We start from the raw sequence: 20,752 nt of genomic DNA on the forward strand, positions 1-20,752 counted from the left end.
CGGGGTCGACTCCTCTGTCTCCTGCGTGAGATACGAGTCGGCCCGAGGCCTCGTTAAATAAAGTACCTCATGTAAATTACAGCAAGGTGTTATTCAAATTTTCTGGGGACCCAAGAGAGTTCCGGACCAGAGGGAGTTCCCTCATTGGGGTCTTACAGCCTGAGTTTCATAAACATTTGTTAAATGAATGTTGGCTTGGGATTAAGGGAACATTTTCAATAATTCCTTAAGTAGCCCCAAACATAGTTCTGTTATTTTTTTTTATTATATATTCATTCAAAGTAGCACTGTCGGGGCTGGTGAGATGGCTCAGCGGGTAAGAGCACCCGACTGCTCTTCCAAAGGTGCAGAGTTCAAATCCCAGCAACCACATGGTGGCTCACAAACATCCTTAACAAGATCTGACTCCCTCTTCTGGAGTGTCTGGGGACAGCTACAGTGTACTTACATAAAATAAATAAATCTTAAAAATATAAAAAATAAAAAAGTAGGACTCTTAGCATTGAAAGTTATAAAATCAAATCAATCAACTCAAAATCAATCAACTCAAACCAATCAACTCTGGAAAAACACTACACACTAGTGTTGAAGAGTCCTGATGTAGCTAGCTCTTTATGTTAATAGAAACAAGCAGGACTGGTGAGATGGCTCAGTGGGTAAGAGCACCCGACTGCTCTTCTGAAGGTCCGGAGTTCAAATCCCAGCAACCACATGGTGGCTGATAACCATCCATAACAAGATCTGACTCCCTTTCTGGAGTGTCTGAAGACAGCTACAGTGTACTTAAATAAATAAAGTCTTTAAAAAAAAAAAAAAGAAAGAAACAAGCATATCCATCTTATTCCCATGCAAATGTGCCTTTATCTTTAGTAACTGATAAGACTGGCACTAAAGAGAAGCTCAGGGGTTAGAGCACACGCTACTGCTCTTGCACATAAGGTTGCTCTTGCAAGTTTAGTCCCCAGCACCCTGGTTGGTGTGACTCACAGCTATTTGTGACTCCAGCTCCAGGGACCCGATGCCCTCTTTTCTGGACTCCACTGTAACCTGCACTCACGTGCACATATGCAAACATACACATAATTAGCAAGGAATAACAATAGGCTGATAGGATGGTGCGTGCCTGTAATTTCAGCACTTGAGAGGCAGACAGATCTGTGAGTTTGAGGCCAGTCTGCTCTACACAGTGAGTTCCAGGCCATCAGGGACTATATGGTAAGATCCTGTCTCATAGAACTACTGCTACTACTAAGTCTTTTTAAAACCACAAACTGTAAAATTATGCTATGGGGAATGGATAAAGTCAGAGAAACTGTGTATTGTTGACTCAAGCACAGCCATGTCAAGGACCCCAGTACCTCAGACCATGGGAAATAGCAAGGTCTTCCCCTGGTCCATGTGCAGTGCCTTCCTCCCATGACCCAGCCTGAGACTGCTCCCCTACAGAGATTGGCTAACCTTCATTTGGCTTTATATATTAAGTGCCCTGAGTTTCTGAGCTGCTAGTTTGCCTCCATCACAGTACATGTCCCACAAGGTCCCAGTGGTTCTGTTTGTGCCTGGGGTTTCTTCATCTGCTGTCAGTCCAGTCAGGATAACCCTGAAGACATGCAGGTCATAGCAATACAAACACCAAATAGTTGCTTTAAAACAAAATGTTCTTTTCATGAATTTATTAATACTGCAAGAGCAGCAAGTGCCCTTAGTCCCAAGCCAGCCCAATCCTATAACCATCTCAAACATTTCGGAGCTAGATAGAATGGTATACACATATAATCTCAGCTCTTATAATCAGAATTTCAAGGCAGGACATTTGTATTGCTCCTCCAAGACCCGGGAAGCATCAGTGGAGAGGGGCTAGAGAGACTGTAAGAGCTGAGGGGTTGGGAGGAACACAGTGAAACTCTGTCCACTGGCTACGACACGGCTAGTGAGTCATGACCACACAGCACTTGTAGCTATGGCACACAACCAGCACGCACACAAATGGTATGAAGAAGGGAAACTGGCTGGGAAGAAGAAGGGTGTTGGTAAATGTGTGGGGAAGAATGGGGAGTTAACGGGATGTATGATCATGATATATTGTATAAAATATACGAAATTAACAACAAAAAAAGAGGATCAAATGTATTAGAAGAAAAATTAAGTTACTTTCTATATGTAAAAGGTGATATCATAAAAGTATTGTCTTTAGAGGCTATGGGCACATCTAAAAAAGCTAGGGGAACTTGGTATAGTTAATTACATCAGACAGTTAGATAACTGTTTTTCTTTTTACAATATAGTATCTATCAACTTTAAAATTTGTATCGCATGCTGGACTATTTTCTCATTTTCTTTGCTTACTTCTGGATCTACAGCTTTGTATCCCTGCTTTTAGAGGGTCTGGTGAAAAAAGGAGCCCACCCAGACAGAGGGCCTGAGATCACTCCTCAAAATGCAAAGTGGCCAGTGTCTGGACATGAAGTCTTGGGGGCGGGGGTGCCCATCCTTCCCTGATCAGAATGGCTTGCTGTGACTCGACTGTTTGTTCAAACAAATCCATCACATGCTGAACAGCGGCTTTCCTTCTGGTAGCTGGGGTTTTGAGTGCCTGCCCAGCTGAGCATGCCCACGCAGCAGTATACTAAAATCCCATTTGAGTCTCTGCGGACCTCCCTGGCAGAAAGCATCTTCACACACATTGTCCCAACCTGTTGTAGGGGGGAATGATGTGTAAGCATCTTTGAGGACCTGGCTTCTGATTTCACTGCATAACCTTGGCTGACTTCCATTCCAACCCTTCCTTTGTGTTACATTCTCTAAGCCATGAGTATAATTATACCCTGAGTTCTGAGTTCTCTCAGGAAATTGCATTCCTAACATGGCCCTCAAATTTGTGTAAGTATTAGGCCTCATGATGTACTGAGAATATTGGTTTAAGAACCCAGTTATGTTATATAATTATGTTTTTGTTTAAACCCCATGTGTGGGATTTAGGACTGCTTCAGATTGTCCACAGCCACTATGATTTGTCTCATGCTCTAAGAAGGGTGTGATTTTTGACAGCTGCATATTTGCAGCTGTTTATGTTCGGAATCTGGGGACTCTTGAGAGGGTATAAATATGAGAGCCCCCAAAAGGGTCTGGCGGCTACTGCTTGCTGTTCCCCCTGGCGCTGCTGCTGGTTCCTGCTGGTTCCTGCTGGTTCCTGCTGTTGCATTTGCTTGTTTTGCTATTGCTTGATTGCTGGTTGCTGGATGCCCTAGGAACTCAATGCCACTAATCAGCAAGCAGTAGTCTAAAGAGATCTATACCCCCTTTCTCCTCTAATCTTCTTTCTCTCCAACCTAGTGTGTGTCTATGGGAGGTGGGGCAGGGGTTGGAAGGGATTAGGATGGGATAAGGGTGGGAAAGGTAGTAGATACAAGAATTCAACAAAGCAGCCAAATATATATGTCTAAGTCACAATACTTAATTTTGATAGTCAACTTGGTTGGATTAAGTAAAACCTAGAAGATGGGCAGTGGTGGTGCATGCCTTTAGTCCTAGCACCTGGGAGGCAGGTCTGTGAGTTTGGGGCCAGCTTGGTCTTCAGAGCAAGTTCCAGGACAGGGAGGACTACATAAAGAAACACTATGGAAGGAAGGAAGGAAGGAAGGAAGGAAGGAAGGAAGGAAGGAAGGAAGAAAGGAAGGAAGAAAGGAGGGAAAAGAAAGAAAGAAAGAAAGAAAGAAAGAAAGAAAGAAAGAAAGAAAGAAAGAAAGCAAGCAAACAGGCAGACACACACACACACACACCTGGGTCTAGAGAGATGACAGTTGAAAGTATTGCTGCTCATGCAAAGAATCAGTGTTCAGTTCCCGGCGCCCATGTTTGGCAGATGCAACTGTCTGTAGCTCCAGTTCCAAGGAATCCAATACCCTCTTCTGGCCTTTGTAGGCACTCTCAGATACCAGGAAATGCATAACATCACACACACACACACACACACACACACACACAGGGGGGCGGGGAGGCAGAGAGAGAGATAACTTTTTTTTTTTTAAGATTTATTTATTTATTATATGTAAGTACGCTGTAGCTGTCTTCAGACACTCCAGAAGAGGGAGTCAGATCTTGTTAAGGATGGTTGTGAGCCACCATGTGGTTGCTGGGATTTGAACTCTGCACCTTTGGAAGAGCAGTCGGGCGCTCTTACCCACTGAGCCATCTCACCAGCCCGAGAGATAACTTTTAACTTAAAAAAAAAGAATCTAAGTCATGAATGAGGCACACTTTCAGGAGTGTTTCTGATGAGCATTTCCAGAGAACTACTAAAGAGCGAAAATGCACCCTGAAATGGGTACCCTGCCCCCATGGACTGGGGCCTCACACTGAAAAGTGGGGAAGGGAGGAAGCCAGGTGAGCACAGGCTACCTTGTCTCTCTGATTTTCAACCACCAAATCATGGAAAGTGCCAGCCATTGTGAACTCTCCCGAAACCTTTTTGTCAGGCAACTGATCAAAAACCAAAAACAAAAGAAAAACTGAATCCGAGATCTATCCTGGTTCTGCAACTAGAGTATGGGCCAGAGGAGCCAGCATGTGAGGGGCCGTGGTGGCCTCAGACCTTGACCCTGATGCTGCCAGGCAGAGACTGAGGTGGAAGGGCACTTTCACTAAGAGACCTGGGGAGGGTGCTGTGGAGCTGGAGGCTGGAGTGGCTACCAACTTCCTTCAGACTCCTCAGGCAGAAGACCAGCTTGATTCTGGCTATTCTAAGTGGCTGAGGCGTTCGCCACACGATGGGATTAGAGGGCCTTTGGGTTCCCTGAGGCAATTTAGTATAACCAGCAATGCACAGGATAAACAACCCCAACCTAAAAGGGGTGGCAAGTGCTCAGGCTACCCTGGTAAAAAGGTTCCACGTGGAAGCCACTTAGTCCAGCTGTGGAGGGTCAAGTGCTGAAGATGGCTCAGCCTAGCTGCATCAGCAGGAGGTGGCTCTCTTAGTAATTGGTGTCCAGCCATTATACACAGTATACTGTGAGCGGCCATGTTTAAGTGTTAGGATTGGAGTCTTTGTGGTAGACCATTTCTCCAGCCTACCTGCTTTTCTTGAGGTTAAATGTTGACAGACCCCCTCATGGAGCTGTGGGTGTCTGTGTCCCCAGCACTGGTTGCATATGTCTTGGGATGTTCAACCTTGGGACCCATCCACCCTCTCGTCTCAGAATTCTATACACTAAGCTCACTGCTTTAATTTTTAATTTTGGGTAGTGACATACATTTCCTTATGCACTAAATGGACTGGATGATGGGGGAGGGGTGGCAGGTGAAAAGGGTGAGCTCCTTGCTAATGACAATGGTCACTATAAAACAGATATACAAGGAGAGGTGCTGGGGTAAGGGTGGGGTGTCTCTCTTTTCCTTTCTATTGTACTGGACGGACGTGAGAGGTTAGAATATACCAAGCTAGAATTGTAAGAGTAACAAGATAGGTAGGTGACAGTCCCTCTGCCTCCCTAAACAGTCCCTTTAGGGACAGAGAGCTGATAAAAAGCTGCTATGACCCTGTAACACTCAAGAGTTCTTTCCCTCCCCTTTCCAGACATAAGACAGCTCTGAGTTACTGCTAGACATTTTTTTTTTTTTTACATTTTATTTATCTGGGGAAATGGGGGTGTGCCTGCCACAGTGTAGACATGGAGGCCATTAGACCACAACTTCTGTGAGGAGGAGGAGGAAGAAGAGGAAGAGGAGGAGGAGGTTGAGGAGGAGGAGGAGGAGGAGGAGCTCTGTTCACATATGGGCCCTAGTGGTTTTGATGGTTGTTTGTTTATGCATTGTTGTTTTTTTTGTTGTTGTTGTTTTTGAGAGACTGCATCCCTCTGTGTAGCCCTGGGTGTCCTGGAACTCTCTGTAGAGCCTTGCACTCAGAGATCTGCCTGCTTCTACCTTCCAAGTGCTGGGATTAAAGGCTTGAGCGGCTCCAGCTGGCTGGTGTGATGTTCTAACTCTCCTGACTCTTCAGAACGGAATGCTCCTGCCCTCAGGACACCTGTGTTCTATGTCCCTCATCTCTCCAGAGCATACTCTTTTGAATATTCTTCCCCACAAGCGCCTCATCATTGTTGTCTGACAACAGTGCTGTAACTCTCCTAATAAAGCTCATCCGAAGAGTAATTTAATCTCCATGTCCTTTCTGCGAATCTGTCTATCTTTTATCTGTAACAACACCACCTCAGGACTGTTGATTTCCTATTCTGAGTGAAAACACTCCAAAAAAGTGTCTACTAAATGACCCAATCCTTAAAAATAATCAGAACTCCAAACCCTACTATACAGGTGCATATATACCACCGCAGGCACTTTGTGCTTGCATTCAAGTGATAGAAACTTATTGGGATCTGACGCCCTCTTCTAACTTCCACAGCACTGAGCACACACGTGTCGAATACACATACAAGCAAGTAAACGCTCATACAATAAAAATAGATATACAATTTTTAAAAAAGATCAAAAAAATGTCTCCGCTGGGACCAGCATCTCCAACAAACCAAAGACGTCTGGAAGCCCGTCTTCATGGCGTACCTACTCCAACGACCTGGGAGGAGCTGCAAAAACCGGTTCGCCTCGAGCCTTCCGTTTCCCGGAACTGAAGACTGAAGTCGAACATTCAGAAAGCTGGGGATGCCACAAGCCGTAGTTCCCTCTGACCGGAAAGCGACTAGTCTACCGGAAGCTATAGTTCACCGAGCCTGAAAAGGAAACGGACGGACGGAAGTCGTAGTCCAGGTCATCCCAGGGGTCGAGCTGTCGGAGGCGGAGCCAGGACTGCACATCATGGCCGGGCTGGAGCTCCTGTCCGATCAGGGTTACCGGATAGACGGTCGCCGCGCGGGGGAGCTGCGCAAGATCCAGGCGCGGATGGGCGTGTTTGCGCAGGCCGATGGCTCGGCTTATATCGAGCAGGGCAACACCAAGGCGCTGGCGGTGGTCTACGGGCCTCACGAGGCGAGTAAGCGGCGGGGACCGGGGGCTCCTGGCCGCACGTTGAGGGAGGAGACCTAAGTCTTCCGGCTTAACTCCTGCGCCCGTGCAGCAGGACACTACAGTCCCATCTGAGTCTCTGTGGGCCTCCCGGCAGAAAGCATCCCACACACGCGTTGTCCCAACGTGTTGTAGGGGGAGTGATGTGAGGACCTGGCTTCTTCTGACTTCATCTTACGAGCTCTTCCTCTTGACTGACTTCCATTTCAGTCCTCTCTTTGTGTTACATCCTCTAAGCAGTCAATATAACTATACCCTGAGTTCTCAGGAAAATTGCATCCCTAACATGGCCCTCAAATTTGTATCAGTGTTAGGCCCCATGATGTACTGAGAATATCGGTTTTTTTTAAGAACCCAGTTATGCTATGTGGCTATGTTTTTGTTTTAATCCCACGTGTGGGATATGGAGCTGCTTCAGATTGTCCTCAGCCACTATGATTTGTCTCATGCAGAGACCAGGGGGCTCGTGGTCCCACGTCGAGGGAGTATACATACTGTGTCTTACAGCTTAAAGTCCTCCGTCTCAGTGGGCCCTCTGCTTAGCTTTTCTCCCGGGCTGCCTGCTTCATCTCTGAGGTGCCTCAGCCTGGCGAAACTCCTCACTCCCCGTTCTTTCAGCTCATTATTCCCACATCTTGCCAGGAAAAGGCCTCTCAGGCTATTTCTGCACCTACTACATCGATTTTCCTGAGTCTTCCACCTCGCTTGTTTCTCTACAGGAGCATAAACTCCTAAAACGGGGACATTAAATTGTTTGTCTTTATTGCTGTGTCGCAGTGCTGTAGTAAGGCCGGCTAATGTGCACATTTTAAGGTTTGCTAGCATATAGAGCTCAACTTTCTAGGTGGAAGCCAGGATGCTGGTCAGGTATAGAACACACGAGGGCAGATTACTGGTAGGGAGAGGGACAGAAGATCAGATAAAGTTGAGGAACTACCAAGGAGGTGAGGACCCAGGGCTTTGAAGGTCGGGGAAGTTGAGATTTATTTTTTCTTTTACATGTAATGGGAAGCTTCTGGAAGGTAATTAAAATATTAGTGTGTAGGTGACAACAGTCAAATCAGATATTTGTAAACATGGTGGCCGCAATGGGGATAATCTGGGAGGAAATGGAGCAACTGAAGAACAAAGTGTTGCCTGTTAAAGGTGACAATGACATGGCTTAGGTTGAGAAGTAGCCCCTTGGGCTGGAGAGACAGCTCAGCGGTTAAGAGCACTTCTTCCGAAGGTCCGGAGTTCAAATCCCAGCAACCACATGGTGGCTCACAACCATCTGTAATGAGATCTGACGCTCTCTTCTGGTGCATCTGAAGACAGCTACAGTGTACTTATAATAAATCTTAAAAAAAGAAAAAAAATTTGCCCCTCCCCCCAGCTATGATTTGGAACCAAAGTAGCTGTTTTTTTTTTTTTTTTTTTTGGAAGCACTGTAGGAAGAGGAGGAGGAGGAAGGTTGAGCCATCTCGTGGGACCCAGGAGGTAGGCAGGCCTGGCTCATTCATTCTTTTTCCTCCAGATCCGGGGCTCCCGGTCTCGAGCCCTGCCTGACCGGGCTCTAGTGAACTGTCAGTACAGTTCAGCAACCTTCAGCACAGGTGAGCGCAAGCGGAGGCCTCATGGAGACCGGAAGTCTTGTGAGATGGGGCTGCAGCTACGCCAGACCTTCGAGGCAGCCATCCTCACACAGCTGCACCCACGCTCTCAGATCGACATCTATGTGCAGGTGAGCTACCTGCAGCGTCAAATCTCTCCCCGGGGGCGGAGCTTAGAGCTATGTGGGTTGTCTGAGATGCTGCAGGATGTGGATGTCAGTCCCATGTCTTGGTGCCCTTGTAGGTGCTGCAAGCAGACGGCGGGACCTATGCAGCATGTGTGAATGCAGCCACACTAGCAGTGATGGATGCTGGGATACCTATGCGGGACTTTGTATGCGCATGTTCAGCTGGCTTTGTGGACGGCACAGCACTAGCGGACCTCAGCCACGTGGAGGAAGCAGCTGGAGGGCCCCAGCTCGCGCTGGCCCTGCTGCCGGCCTCCGGTCAGATCGCACTGCTTGAGATGGACTCGAGGCTACACGAAGACCACTTGGAGCAGGTGCTGGAGGCTGCTGCCCAGGCGGCCCGAGATGTGCACACTCTGCTGGATCGTGTGGTCCGACAGCATGTGCAGGAGGCCTCTGTCTCACTGGGGGACTGAGTGGCAACCACCCCTATCCAGAATAAAGCCTGTTCCTCTCCTGAGCATACCTTACTGTACAGCGCTTCAAAGCTGCTCAGAGCCCTACAGCGCAGTTTGAAGTGCAGACCCTAAGTGGAGAGAGCACTTGCGCTAGGAATAGCACAAGTGCTCGTGTTGTGCCTGCCCAGATATTAGGGTCCGCAAAGACCCCTGGGAATCTGAATACAGATGCAAAATGCAAAGAGCCTTTATTCACCCTTAAGCTTGGACTTCAGACTCCTCCAACACATTAGATTTGTGCTGAGAGCCCTAAGCCTCAAGTAGGCAAGGTTTTTAATACTAGTTTGAGCAGGGAGCGGGGGTCTCCAGCCTGTCAGTTGCCTTATCTCGCTAGGGGTATCTTGGTGCACAGGGTTTGGTCAGTGATGAGCAATTTTTCTGTAACCTTTGGAATGATAGGCACTTTCCCTCTATTTCCCTGATTGGCTCTGGCCCAGGGCAATTCCTTCTTGGGATTGTTGTTGGTATTTCTATTAACCACAGTTCAAACCGGGGACAAGCAGACTCAAGGTGGAGCTCAGCTTACAAATTCGAGTTTCTCCCGTCGCCTGTGTTGGTCACTCAAGTCCTCCAGCTAAGGAGTGTGCCATGCTTACACTGCCCATCAGGGACACTCAGCTGGCTATGGGTGCCCATCATTAGGAGATGACATTATGACATAACAGCAAAATTAGTTATTCAGAATCAGCAAAATAGTTTTATGGTTGGAGATCCTCACAACATGAGGAACGGTATTAAAGGTCAGCATGTTAAGAACCACTGGACTCATGTCTTCTTTCCTTGGGCCTTTCCTCCCGCTTGCTTTGGGCTCTAGGAGGATAACCACCTTTTGTTGCTTCTTGGCCGTCTATCCTTAGGCCCTTACCTCTGCAACCTTTTAGAGAAACCACCTTCATCCACCATCACCACCCATCTCCTCTGGCCACCAACTCGCCCACTGTGCCAGTGAGCCCACTGTCTTTAAGGTTCATGACATCCACAGAAATGATTTAACAACGGATCCTCAGTTCACACGGGTCCCTTAACTCATAGCTACAACACGGTCATTCAGCATCTCACTTCAGCAGGCATCAGTCTTTTCGTCGTCCTAGCTCTCTACCCACCTGCGTTACACACTCCCGAGAACCTTTAGGCAGGCACACTGTCGCTGCTGCGTCGTGAGATCCGCCAGCGTCCCGCCCTTCCAGCTGCTCGCCTGCAGCTTCACGGCGGCCCCAGGTTCCAGTTCCGCCCCCTGGCCGTGGCTGCATCCCGTACTTCGCCAGCCTACCGCAGTTTTGAGCACGCGCAGAGCTGGCGACCTCTGTTGTGAGCATGCGCAAAATGAGGCTTCCAACTCCCAAGGGTAGAGGCGCGATGGATGCTGGGACCGGAAATTAAGGCAGCACGGGGCGCCGGGTCCGACAGGAACCCCGCGCTTGGAGGTGTCAAACTGCGGCGAGAGCAGAGCCCCGCGCCCCGCCATGGGTCTCCTGTCGGACCCGGTGCGCCGGCGCGCGCTCGCCCGCATCGTCTTGCGCCTAAACACACCTCTCTGGTGAGGGCGGGCACAGGGGGCGGGACTGGCGGGAACTTGAGCTGCTGTGGCTCCAATCGCACCTACTGCTCCAGGGTCTGCGCCCTCCTTGCAAGTGTCACTCAGACACTGAGCTTGGAGCTCCGGTCTAGGAGCTGTTCTAGGGTCTTAGGTCTTTTTTCCTTCCCGGAGGCAGGATTTCTCTGTATAGCTCTGGTTGTCCTGGAATTTATTCTGTAGTCCAGACTAGCCTCGAACTCAGATCCGCCTGTGCCTGCCTCTGCCTCTGCCTCCTGAATGCTGGGATTAACGGCGTGTGCCTCCACCGTCTGGCTTCGGCTCCGGGTTCTTAATGGCTTGAACCATCCCGCGGGACCCTCTGGGTCATGGAAGCCAGGAGCGAGCGTTCCAGGTCGGGCTAATTCCGAGCCCCCTCTGTACTCTCTCGCAGTGTGCTGAGCTACGTGGCCGGCATCGCCTGGTTTTTGGCGCTGGCTTTTCCGCCGCTAACCCAGCGCACTTACATGTCCGAGAATGCCATGGGCTCCACCATGGTGGAGGAACAGTTTGTAGGTGGAGACCGTGCTCGGAGCTTTGCCCGGGACTTCGCTGCCCACCGCAAGAAGCCGGGGTGAGTGCCTAGCAGCGGGCTGGGGATTTCAGGAGCGGCCGAGACCAGGGAGCTCTATTTAGAGGCTATCTTTTGTGTCTCCAGGGCTCTGCCAGTAGCCTGGCTGGAACGGTCCATGCGATCCGTAGGGCTGGAGGTCTACACTCAGAGCTTCTCCCGCAAACTACCCTTCCCGGATGAGACCCACGAGCGCTATGTATTGAGGGAAAGGGGTGTGCCTGGGAGAAAAGCACATTGGAAGGGTGGCCTGGGTTGGGTGTCTTATTGAAGTGCCCTGGAACCAAGAAACTGGGAAGGATGGTCTGAAGACCTCTAGTGGTGGGCCTTGAAGTGTCAGGAAAGAAGACAGGCTGTCTTCTGGGAGTTCTGCTGAGGCTTTCCCATCAACTCTTTGTGCAGATGGTGTCAGGTACCAATGTGTATGGCATCCTGCGGGCCCCACGTGCTGCCAGTACCGAGTCCCTGGTACTCACCGTACCCTGTGGTCCAGACTCCACCAATAGCCAGGCTGTGGGCTTGTTGTTGGCACTTGCTGCCCATTTCCGAGGTGAGGCGCTGGGGCTCTGGTCCGGGAGGATTTGACCAATGCCCCAGGCCCTTTGCTGACCCCGCCTTTGGCTTCCAGGGCAGATTTACTGGGCCAAAGATATAATTTTCCTGGTAACAGACCATGATCTTCTGGGCACCGAGGCTTGGCTCGAAGCCTACCATGACATTAATGTTACAGGTAGGTGTAGCCCTAGTCTTGCTCCCCATCTCTTTCAGCGTCAACAGTGGTCCCTTGTGCCCCCTCTAGTGCTCACTGCTTGCTCCTACAGGCATACAGTCATCTCCCCTGCAGGGCAGGGCTGGAGCCATCCAGGCCGCCATAGCTCTGGAGCTGAGCAGCGATGTGGTCACCAGCCTCGACGTGACAGTGGAGGGACTCAATGGTCAGCTGCCCAACCTTGATCTGCTCAACCTCTTCCAGACCTTCTGCCAGAAAGGGGGGCTGTTGTGTACACTCCAGGGCAAGGTGGGACCACCCGCTTGGGAGCTTGGGGCCCTTGAGAAGGGGTGAGTCTGTCTGATCCTGTCCCCGTGCCTCCAAAGCTGCAGCCCCAGGACTGGACGTCACTCGAAGGGCCGCTGCAGGGTCTGCAGACACTGCTACTCATGGTGCTGCGGCAGGCCTCTGGCCGGCCCCACGGCCCCCACGGCCTTTTTCTGCGCTACGGAGTGGAGGCCCTAACCCTACGTGGCATCAATAGCTTCCGCCAATACAAGTATGATTTGGTGGCAGTGGGCAAGTAAGTTCTCTGGACCCCTTTCCGTGCTCAAGGCTGTATCTAGCTGGGGGGAGAGGATGGCTGGCCCTGACCTGACTGTGCCCCTGGCAGGGCTCTGGAGGGCATGTTCCGTAAGCTCAACCACCTCCTGGAGCGCCTGCACCAGTCATTCTTCTTCTACCTGCTGCCGGCCCTCTCCCGCTTTGTCTCCATTGGACTCTACATGCCCGCCACCGGTTTCCTGCTCCTGGTCCTTGGACTCAAGATATCCTCCACCCTCGTGCTCGCTACTCACTTGTGGCCAGACTCACTCAGATCCCTTTAACTATAAAGCGGGGATAGTCCTTCATCCTACGTATGGTAGGGGTGGGGAAGTGAGCCTAAGATCTCCCACCTAACAAATCCCATCCGATGGCTGGTCTGGGTCCTTGACTTGCTCTATGCTCTGGAGCTGTGGATGCAGTTACACCAGGCTGGAGTCAACCCGGAGGAGGCTGGGAAGGCCCCTAGCCCTGGGACTCCACTCTTGCCAACACAGGTGATGCTATCTATACTCTACTGCTCTTAGGACGGGGATTTTTTAACGTCCCCAGCAGTGCTTTGGTATACATCCTCGGGGGTTCCCCTATGCCTCTGGCCTAACTCCAAGTACCCATGTGCTCTGCAGGGTGTGGGCCTGGCCTCACTTATGGCACCCCTACTGATCTCTCAGGCCATGGGTCTGGCCCTCTATTTCCTGCCTGTGCTGGGCCAACATTTAGCCACTCAGCATTTCCCAGTGGCAGAAGCTGAGGCAGTCGTGTTGACACTGCTTGCGATTTATGTAGCCGGCCTGGCCCTTCCACACAACACCCACCGGTGAGCAGCTGGGCCGGACAGCTGGAGCTGGGTCCCTGGATGCTCAGATGGATTCCAGACTACCCTGGAGTTTCTTTCCTTGTAGAGTGGTCAGCTCACAGGTCCCCGACAGGGGCTGGATGGCGCTGAAACTGGTGGCCCTCATCTACCTGGCACTGCAGCTGGGTTGCATTGCTCTCCTCAATTTTTCCCTGGGCTTCCTGCTGGCTGCCACCATGGTACCCGCTGCTGCACTCACCAAGCCCCACGGGCCCCGGTGCGTGCTGGTCAGCCTCTTCTCCACCTTTGCCCCTCACGGGACGGGGGTGGGGGGAGACGTCATTTATTCACTTGCTGGCACCCACTGCGGTGCATACTTAAGTGTTGCCCTTCTCCCCAGGACACTCTATGCTGCCCTGCTGGTAGTGACCAGCCCAGCAGTCACACTCTTCGGTAGCCTGTTCCTGTGGCGGGAGCTGCTGGAGATACCGCTGTCCCTGGCAGAGGGTTGGCAGCTCTTCCTCACGGCACTGGCCCAGGGTGTGCTGGAACACTACACCTATGGCGCCCTCCTCTTCCCAATACTGGCCTTGGGTCTGTATCCTTGCTGGCTGCTTTTCTGGAATGTCCTCTTCTGGAAGTGAGGTGTCTGGGAAGGGATCCTCCAAGCCTCCATTCTACCTCCTCCCTGGGAAATAAACAAGTGCTGTGTTTCTGTACCTTGGCATCCTGGCCCACTGTCTTCTCGGAGCCCCTGGTGACTGGCCAGGCGTCCCCACTCACCTCTCTAGAGGAGCTGCCCTGGTCGTGTTCTTGGGTGTTTCTCTCCTGGTAGCAGAAGTGGGAGCCCAGCCCCATCCACATCTGGAGGGGAGCCTCAGTTGGACACTGAAGGGGCAAGGGTAAACCCACCGCCAGCAATCCATGCAGTTCTGCAGGTGGCCTGCAGGTAGGCAGCCCGTGTATCTGTGCAGTGCTGTCTAGTGCTGTGCTATGAGTGGTCCTAGGGCATGAGGTAATCCGTAGCCAGGGTTTGAAGGTCTGACAGTAGCTGTGGTACCCAGACACCTCCCAGCACCATCTTAGTTCTGAGCTGAAAGGACAAAGGAGTCTTAGGAGGTTCAGGATCTGGGCTGTGTTTCTAGCCAAGGCTAGAACTTGAGTGTGGGCTTTTTGGAGTAGAAGAAACATGAGGCTCCACCTGAAGTAGCACAAGCCAAGGTGAGGTGCCCACCAGAGGCAGAACTCGGCACAGCACGAAAAGGTGGTCCTCGGGTCTAGCCAGGACCCAGAAGCAATGGACCGGGAAAAGAGGACAGTCCAAAACAGGACAGCACCAACAAGCCAGCACCGACGGGAGCAGGGATGGGACAGGATCCCCGGAAGGATCTATGGTACCTTTTGTGGAAGAAGGAAAGAAGTATGTTTAGCTGAGCGTGGTGGCGCATGCCTTTAATCCCAGCACTCGGGAGGCAGAGGCAGGCGGATTTCTGAGTTGGAGGCCAGCCTGGTCTACAGAGTTGAGTTCCAGGACAGCCAGGGCTACACAGAGAAACCCTGTCTCGAAAAACCAAAAAAAAAAAAAAAAGAAGAAGTATGTTCCTTCTGACATGGTAGTGCCAGCCCAGTAGTGGCTTCAGTGTTTGGAAGAGAGCCTTCTGTCCACAGAAGCTATAAAATCTATTAGAACCAACTCAGGGCCAGGAGACCCTCCTTCTGGGATACCTCTCTGATGGTTCCTTTCCGTGAGTTGGTTCCTCTTGGCCCTTGGGAGGTACATGTGGTTTCAAAGAATTTCACTCTGAGCCAGAGTGATGGCCCCATAGGTAAGAGCATCTGCTCCCCAGTCTGACGGCCTGTCTCACGTGATATAAAGAGGGCAAACTCCTACAAGTCCTCTGAGCACACTCACGCACCCTGACGTGTATATACATATGTACAAAATGTTTGGTTTTTATAAATTGAAGATTTCTTTAGGGGTCCCCCCGAGGAGACCACTGACCTACCTGGCAGGAGCCTATGGCTTACACATGGGGGGACTGTGTGGAAGCTGCTGTGACAAGTAGCCCTGCTGTGGGGTTGGCAGGCGCTGGCCCTTTAGGCCCTCCTCCAACCCTGCTTGCTTCTCACCTTTGCACTCTGGAGTGCTACTTCCTGGGTAAATCAGAGGCCGCACCCTTTGGGCTAGGAAGACTTGTCTGTGTGCCTCATCTCTGAGTTCTCATCTAGTATAAAATTTCCCTCCCTGCATAGAGGCTGGGCTTTGGACTTAGCAGTTTTTAATAGAACTTTAGCGAATGCAAAATGCAAGTGAATGTATATTTATTTGGGGGAATAGACACAGGAAGAAAGCTAAACAATTTTCACTAATGTTGTGTACATTTTTCTTCTTTTTTTTTTTTTTAAATTTATTTTTATTTTATATGAGTACTGTAGCTGTCTTCAGACACCCCAGAAGAGGGCATCAGATCCCATTACAGATGTTATGAGTCACCATGTGGTTGCTGGGAATTGAACTCAGGACCTCTGGAAGAGCAGTCAGTGCTCTTAACCGCTGAGCCATTTCTCCAGCCTGTGTGTGTGTGTGTTTGTGTGTGTGTGTGTGTGTGTGTGTGTGTGACAACGGGATGACCTGGGCTTGCTGAGCAAGGCTTACCTTGGGAAGAGGAACCAATTCCACTCTCTGGTGTTTCCTAACACTGGTTGATTCCCACTCAGTGGGATGGGATGCAGTTTATGTAAAGTTCTTTAGGGTGATTAGAAATAGTGGGTGTTGGCTATGAGGAAAGCCCAGCTCTGGTGTACTCATACTGAGAAGGACAGAGACTAGAGTCGCGAGAACCTAGAGGACGATTGGGTTGGGTTTGGTTTTATGTTTTTCTGGTTGGTTGGTTGGTTGGTTCGTTCGTTCGTTGGTTGGTTCGTTGGTTGGTTGGTTTGTTGGTTGGTTGGTTCCTTGGTTGGTTGGTTCCTTGGTTGGTTGGTTCGTTGGTTGGCTGGTTGGTTGGTTGGCTGGTTGGTTGGTGTGCATTTAGTTTGGCTTTGTTTGCTTTTCCTTTTTCTTTTCCAGTTATGAGCATAGCCTTCATTTGCTTTTTGAGACAGGGTCTCCAGCTCCCTGTGAAGGTGAGGCTGCCTTTGAATTCCTGCTCCTTCCTCTACCTCACAGCCCACAGCCCTGGAATCAAAAGATAGAAGCATTAGCCAAAGTACTGCATCTCCACCAGAAGTGTAGCTGCCTGGCCGCATGTGAGTAGTCTGGAGGCAGTGGAAGGAGTTCAGAGATGCCAATCGATCCTTTTTTACCAGAAGACTTGGTTGACTATGGAGCTGCAGGGGATTGAGAGGGTGTTCTCATTTGATTACTGTTTGTCTTCCCACCGTGAGCGTCACGGAGGCTGCCTTTTTTTGATTTTTTTTTTTTTTTTTTGACATGATTCTAGCATAGAGCCAAGCAAAGGTAGAGTATTCCTGTACATTTGCTGAATGGGAGGGTCAGGAGGAAGTACAGTCCAGAAAGATACTCCAAGGTCGTCATGGCAGCAGACATCGGGTCCTAGCTCGCCTTCTAGGCAGGATGTGCCCTTGCAAGAACAAGAACAGTTCCTTACAGTGCCAGGATGGCCTCTGTGGAGGACAAGTCAGGAGGCAAGGCAGTACTATAGACTTATTTCCGGTGGGCCTTATGTCTAAGGTTTTAGTGGTTTTGTGTGTGTGTGTGTGTGTGTGTGTGTGTGTGTGTGTGTGTGTGTGTGTGTGTGTTTTCGAGACAAGGTTTCTCTGTGTAGCCTGTGGCTGTCCTGGAACTCACTCTGTATAACAGCCTGGCCTGAAAGACTTCAGAGATCTACCTGCCTCTCCCTCCCAAATACTGGGATTAAAGGCATGCGCCCCCACCGCCCCACTAGAGTGGGGTATATTTTTAAAGCAGGAAGGATGGATTGCTTGTCTTGCCATGGCCTGTAATGAAGGGTCAAGGCCCCGAGAGTCCAGGGTGGAGAACTGGGGAGGCCTGGAGCTAAATGGGAAGCTCTATTACCCCAGGAGCCACCCCATGCTCACATCGAGTATCCAGCCAAGATACTGCTTCTGATGTCAACCCATGTAATTCCACTTCTTGAATATGGCAGGGTAATTTGTCCACTCCTTGTCTTGCATGTCCCCTCTATCCAGTGCCCCTCACAGCTCCCCAGTCCTTAGGAGAGCCTCTCCTGTGGTGTTGTTACTTGATCTCCTAAGAGTCCACATTACTGTGTGGCTATTTCCTCTTGGCTTGATGCAGTCAGTGGCTGCTTGGAACAGATTTGAGTGGCTCTGGGGACCTATAGAAGCCTTGGCCAGCAAGTGGGAGCGGGTAGTGCCCCTGACTCTGGCCTACCTGTAGGACCCTTTTTCTCCTGCTGGGTTGCCTCATCCAGGCTTGATGTGATGCCATGTGCCTGGGCTAAGGCTAGTTTGTTATGCAATGTTTGGTGGATGTCCTTGGGAGGCCTGCTCTTTTCTGAGGGGAGACAGCAGAGGGGTGGACCCAAGAGAGAAGGGAAATTGTGGGGAGAGCCTGAGGGAAGGGGAAAGAGGAGAAACTGCAGTTGGGATGTAATGTGTCACACAAGAAAAAAGAAGAAAAGATCTTGGCCAACAAACATGGTGATGAAGTGAGAAGAAATATATCTACAACAGAAACCTAAGGATAATTGGGTGATTTACATTCCTTCTTGGAGTAGAGAGGCTCCCAGTACCCTTTGGGGACTCAAATTCTTTGACATTGTAGTCATCATCCCCTCTTACCCTTCTGCACATTATGCTAAATTACATGAGAAAAGCATTGGGAGGCTTGATCGCTGAGGCAGCTCTAAGTAACCCCAGGCCACTCACTTCCTCACCAAGCTGGACTGGCTCAGATGTGAGTGAAGGGAGGCAGATGGTGGGTGGCAGGTCTCTAAACCCAGAGAGTTTGCCCAGGCCCAAGTCCACATGTGTATTCTCAGGGGCATGGGCTTGTTTCATCTGGCCTCAGGGCTTGAGCTATTTCGTTTTACTGTGTTAGAGCCAACCAACAGTGAGAATAGTGGCTTTTCTCCAACCCCTGGGCTCCTTCCTGAGTGGTTGAAGGTGCTTGGTTTCCGTTGGGCTCTTTCTCTGTTTGGGGTGAACAGACATGTATTGTACACACCCCATGGGGGGTTGTGAAACAATGCCCCTTCTCACTTGTCTCTCCTGCTTCATCTCGACCTGCCATGGTGAGAACTCTCACTACGCCCCAGTCCAGGCTGCCTCCTTATGGGCTTCAGCCATCACAGAGATTTGTCGTGGCACACTGAGTGTGAAGCTCTTCACCGAATAGCCACTTTCCCCCAAGGTACTCAAATTGCTCGCTTGTCTCCTGAGCCGGCAGTCAGCTCTCACCTGCCTTGGAAGAACATTGTCATCACCCTCCACCACCACCACCACCTAAATCCCTGTACCCCTCAGCGCTCACTGCCCACCCTCCCTTGCCTTTCCAGCCACTGACAGAATGAGTCTGCTTCCTGCTTTTGTGTGTTTGCCCGCTTAGGTGAGTGGAATCATACATGTGGTGGTCTTTTGTGTCTGACTTCTACTCCATATGGTGAGTTCAAGGTTCATGCATGCTGGCCCTTCTCCCGTGCTTCACCTCTCACACTGGAATGAAAAAGTCCACCCATATGGGTGTGCCATGCTTTGTCTATCCACTCACCAGCTGGTAGACATAGACGGGATGTTTCTGTCTTGAGCTACTGAGAATAATTTTGATGGGGGCTGGAGAGATGGCTCAGTGGTTAAGAGCACTGTCTGCTCTTCCAGAGGTCCTGAGTTCAATTCCCAGCAACCACATGGTGGCTCACAACCCTCTGTAATGGGATCTGATGCCTTCTTCTGGTGTGTCTGACAGCTACATTGTATTCATATAAATAAAATAAATGAATCTTTAAAACAAAAAACACCAGCACTCGGGAGGTAGAGGCAAGTGGATTTCTGAGTTTGAGGCCAGCCTGGTCTACAGAGTGAGTTCCAGGACAGCCAGGGCTACACAGAGTAACCCTGTCTCAAACAAAACAAAACAACAACAACAAAAAAACAAAACACAAAACAAAACAAAACAAAAAACCCAGTGTGCTCCTTAATACATTTATATGATTAAATATTTTATATACTACAGGTAAATGAAAATTATTCCCAAGAACCTACATACAATTGTATCTAAGCAACTGGTTAATAAATTAACAAAGTATAAGCAAGCAAGATATTTTTTTTCTCAATCAGTTTCTCTTACTGGTAGGCTGCAATTTGCTGTTACAAAGAAAAGGTCAATTATTTTATTATTTATCTTAAAAACAATCTTATTAAAATCTTAAAAGAATCACAAATCTCTATCTATCTATCTATCTATCTATTCATTCATTCCTATTTTAAATCCTGAGGGTGCACACCTACTCATTAACAATTTTTTAATTAAATCGTTCCAGGAAGCTGAGGGCAAAAATGGGTATGAGAAATTAATCACCACCTTGCTCACCAACCCAGACTTAGCAAGAAAGGCAGGTCAGCTAGGTCAGCTCATGCTGGATGGGCTGCCAGTGTTCTTGCTCCCGACTTCCAAAATCCCAGGCTCAACTATTCAGACTGTGCCTTTCTGAACTTTTAAAAAATGTTTCCCAAGATTTTCTACATCAAAGCCACTACAAAAAAAAAAAAAAAAGACTCAAGTGTTGGGATTAAAAGAGTAAGCCATCAGTCTGATCTTTATTTGATTTTGTGTGCATGGTGTGTGTGTGTGTGTGTGTGTGTGTGTGTGTGTGTGTGTGTGTGTGTGTGTGTTTGCATGGTCCCATGGCATATATGTGGAGATCAGAGAACAATCTACAGGAATCAGTTCTCAGCTTCTATTATGTAGAGTCCAGGAAGTGAACTCAGGTCCTCGGGTTTGGTGGCAAGCACCCTTATCTGATGAGGCATCTCACTTGCCTTTGTGTTGTTATCTGCTTTGTTGTTTTTGTTGTTGTTGTTGTTGTTGTTTTTCAAGACAGGGTTTCTCTGTGTAGCCCTGACTGTCCTGGAACTTACTCTGTAGACCAGGCTGGCCTCAAACTCAGAAATCCACCTGCCTCTGCCTCCCGAGTGCTGGGATTAAAGGCGTGTGCCACCACGCCCGGCGCTTTCTTGTTTCTTGAAGACTGATATATCAGATAAATTGCTTCATGTGGTTAAACTCATCATTAGAGTCACCCT

General features: G+C 49.7%; 3 protein-coding genes across 3 annotated transcripts in view; 2 read left to right on the plus strand and 1 right to left on the minus strand.

The window, feature by feature from the left end:
* Positions 1-10,472, minus strand: part of Oplah (5-oxoprolinase, ATP-hydrolysing) — a 35,737-nt gene extending 25,265 nt beyond the window's left edge. The window contains exon 1 of the mRNA XM_029548084.1: positions 10,356-10,472. The gene's annotated coding sequence lies outside the window, so the exon portion shown is untranslated. The remainder of the gene's footprint in view (positions 1-10,355) is intronic.
* On the plus strand, positions 6,745-9,251 carry Exosc4 (exosome component 4). The gene is made up of 3 exons (XM_021217125.2): positions 6,745-6,978; positions 8,531-8,737; positions 8,851-9,251. Exons 1-3 carry the CDS (start codon positions 6,808-6,810, stop codon positions 9,208-9,210), a joined length of 738 nt encoding a protein of 245 aa, XP_021072784.1. The 5' UTR covers positions 6,745-6,807; the 3' UTR covers positions 9,211-9,251.
* Positions 10,473-10,636: 164 nt separating the features above from the next.
* On the plus strand, positions 10,637-14,223 carry Gpaa1 (glycosylphosphatidylinositol anchor attachment 1). The gene is made up of 12 exons (XM_021216838.2): positions 10,637-10,789; positions 11,220-11,399; positions 11,484-11,595; positions 11,799-11,946; positions 12,025-12,126; positions 12,218-12,414; positions 12,492-12,688; positions 12,779-12,932; positions 13,110-13,205; positions 13,335-13,525; positions 13,611-13,781; positions 13,905-14,223. Exons 1-12 carry the CDS (start codon positions 10,716-10,718, stop codon positions 14,146-14,148), a joined length of 1,866 nt encoding a protein of 621 aa, XP_021072497.1. The 5' UTR covers positions 10,637-10,715; the 3' UTR covers positions 14,149-14,223.
* The last annotated feature ends 6,529 nt before the right edge of the window (positions 14,224-20,752 follow it).

This window comes from Mus pahari, chromosome 17, assembly GCF_900095145.1.
Source record: "Mus pahari chromosome 17, PAHARI_EIJ_v1.1, whole genome shotgun sequence".
Taxonomy (NCBI): domain Eukaryota; kingdom Metazoa; phylum Chordata; class Mammalia; order Rodentia; family Muridae; genus Mus; species Mus pahari.

Coding starts and splice junctions, on each gene's coding strand:
- Gpaa1 (XM_021216838.2), top strand. CDS start 10,716: ATGGGTCTCCTGTCGGACCCGGTGCGCCGGCGCGCGCTCGCCCGCATC. Junction 11,596..11,798: donor ATGAGACCCACGAGCGCTAT/GTATTGAGGGAA, acceptor CTCTTTGTGCAG/ATGGTGTCAGGTACCAATGT. Junction 12,933..13,109: donor TCCTGGTCCTTGGACTCAAG/ATATCCTCCACC, acceptor GACTTGCTCTAT/GCTCTGGAGCTGTGGATGCA.
- Exosc4 (XM_021217125.2), top strand. CDS start 6,808: ATGGCCGGGCTGGAGCTCCTGTCCGATCAGGGTTACCGGATAGACGGT. Junction 6,979..8,530: donor TGGTCTACGGGCCTCACGAG/GCGAGTAAGCGG, acceptor TTTTTCCTCCAG/ATCCGGGGCTCCCGGTCTCG. Junction 8,738..8,850: donor AGATCGACATCTATGTGCAG/GTGAGCTACCTG, acceptor GTGCCCTTGTAG/GTGCTGCAAGCAGACGGCGG.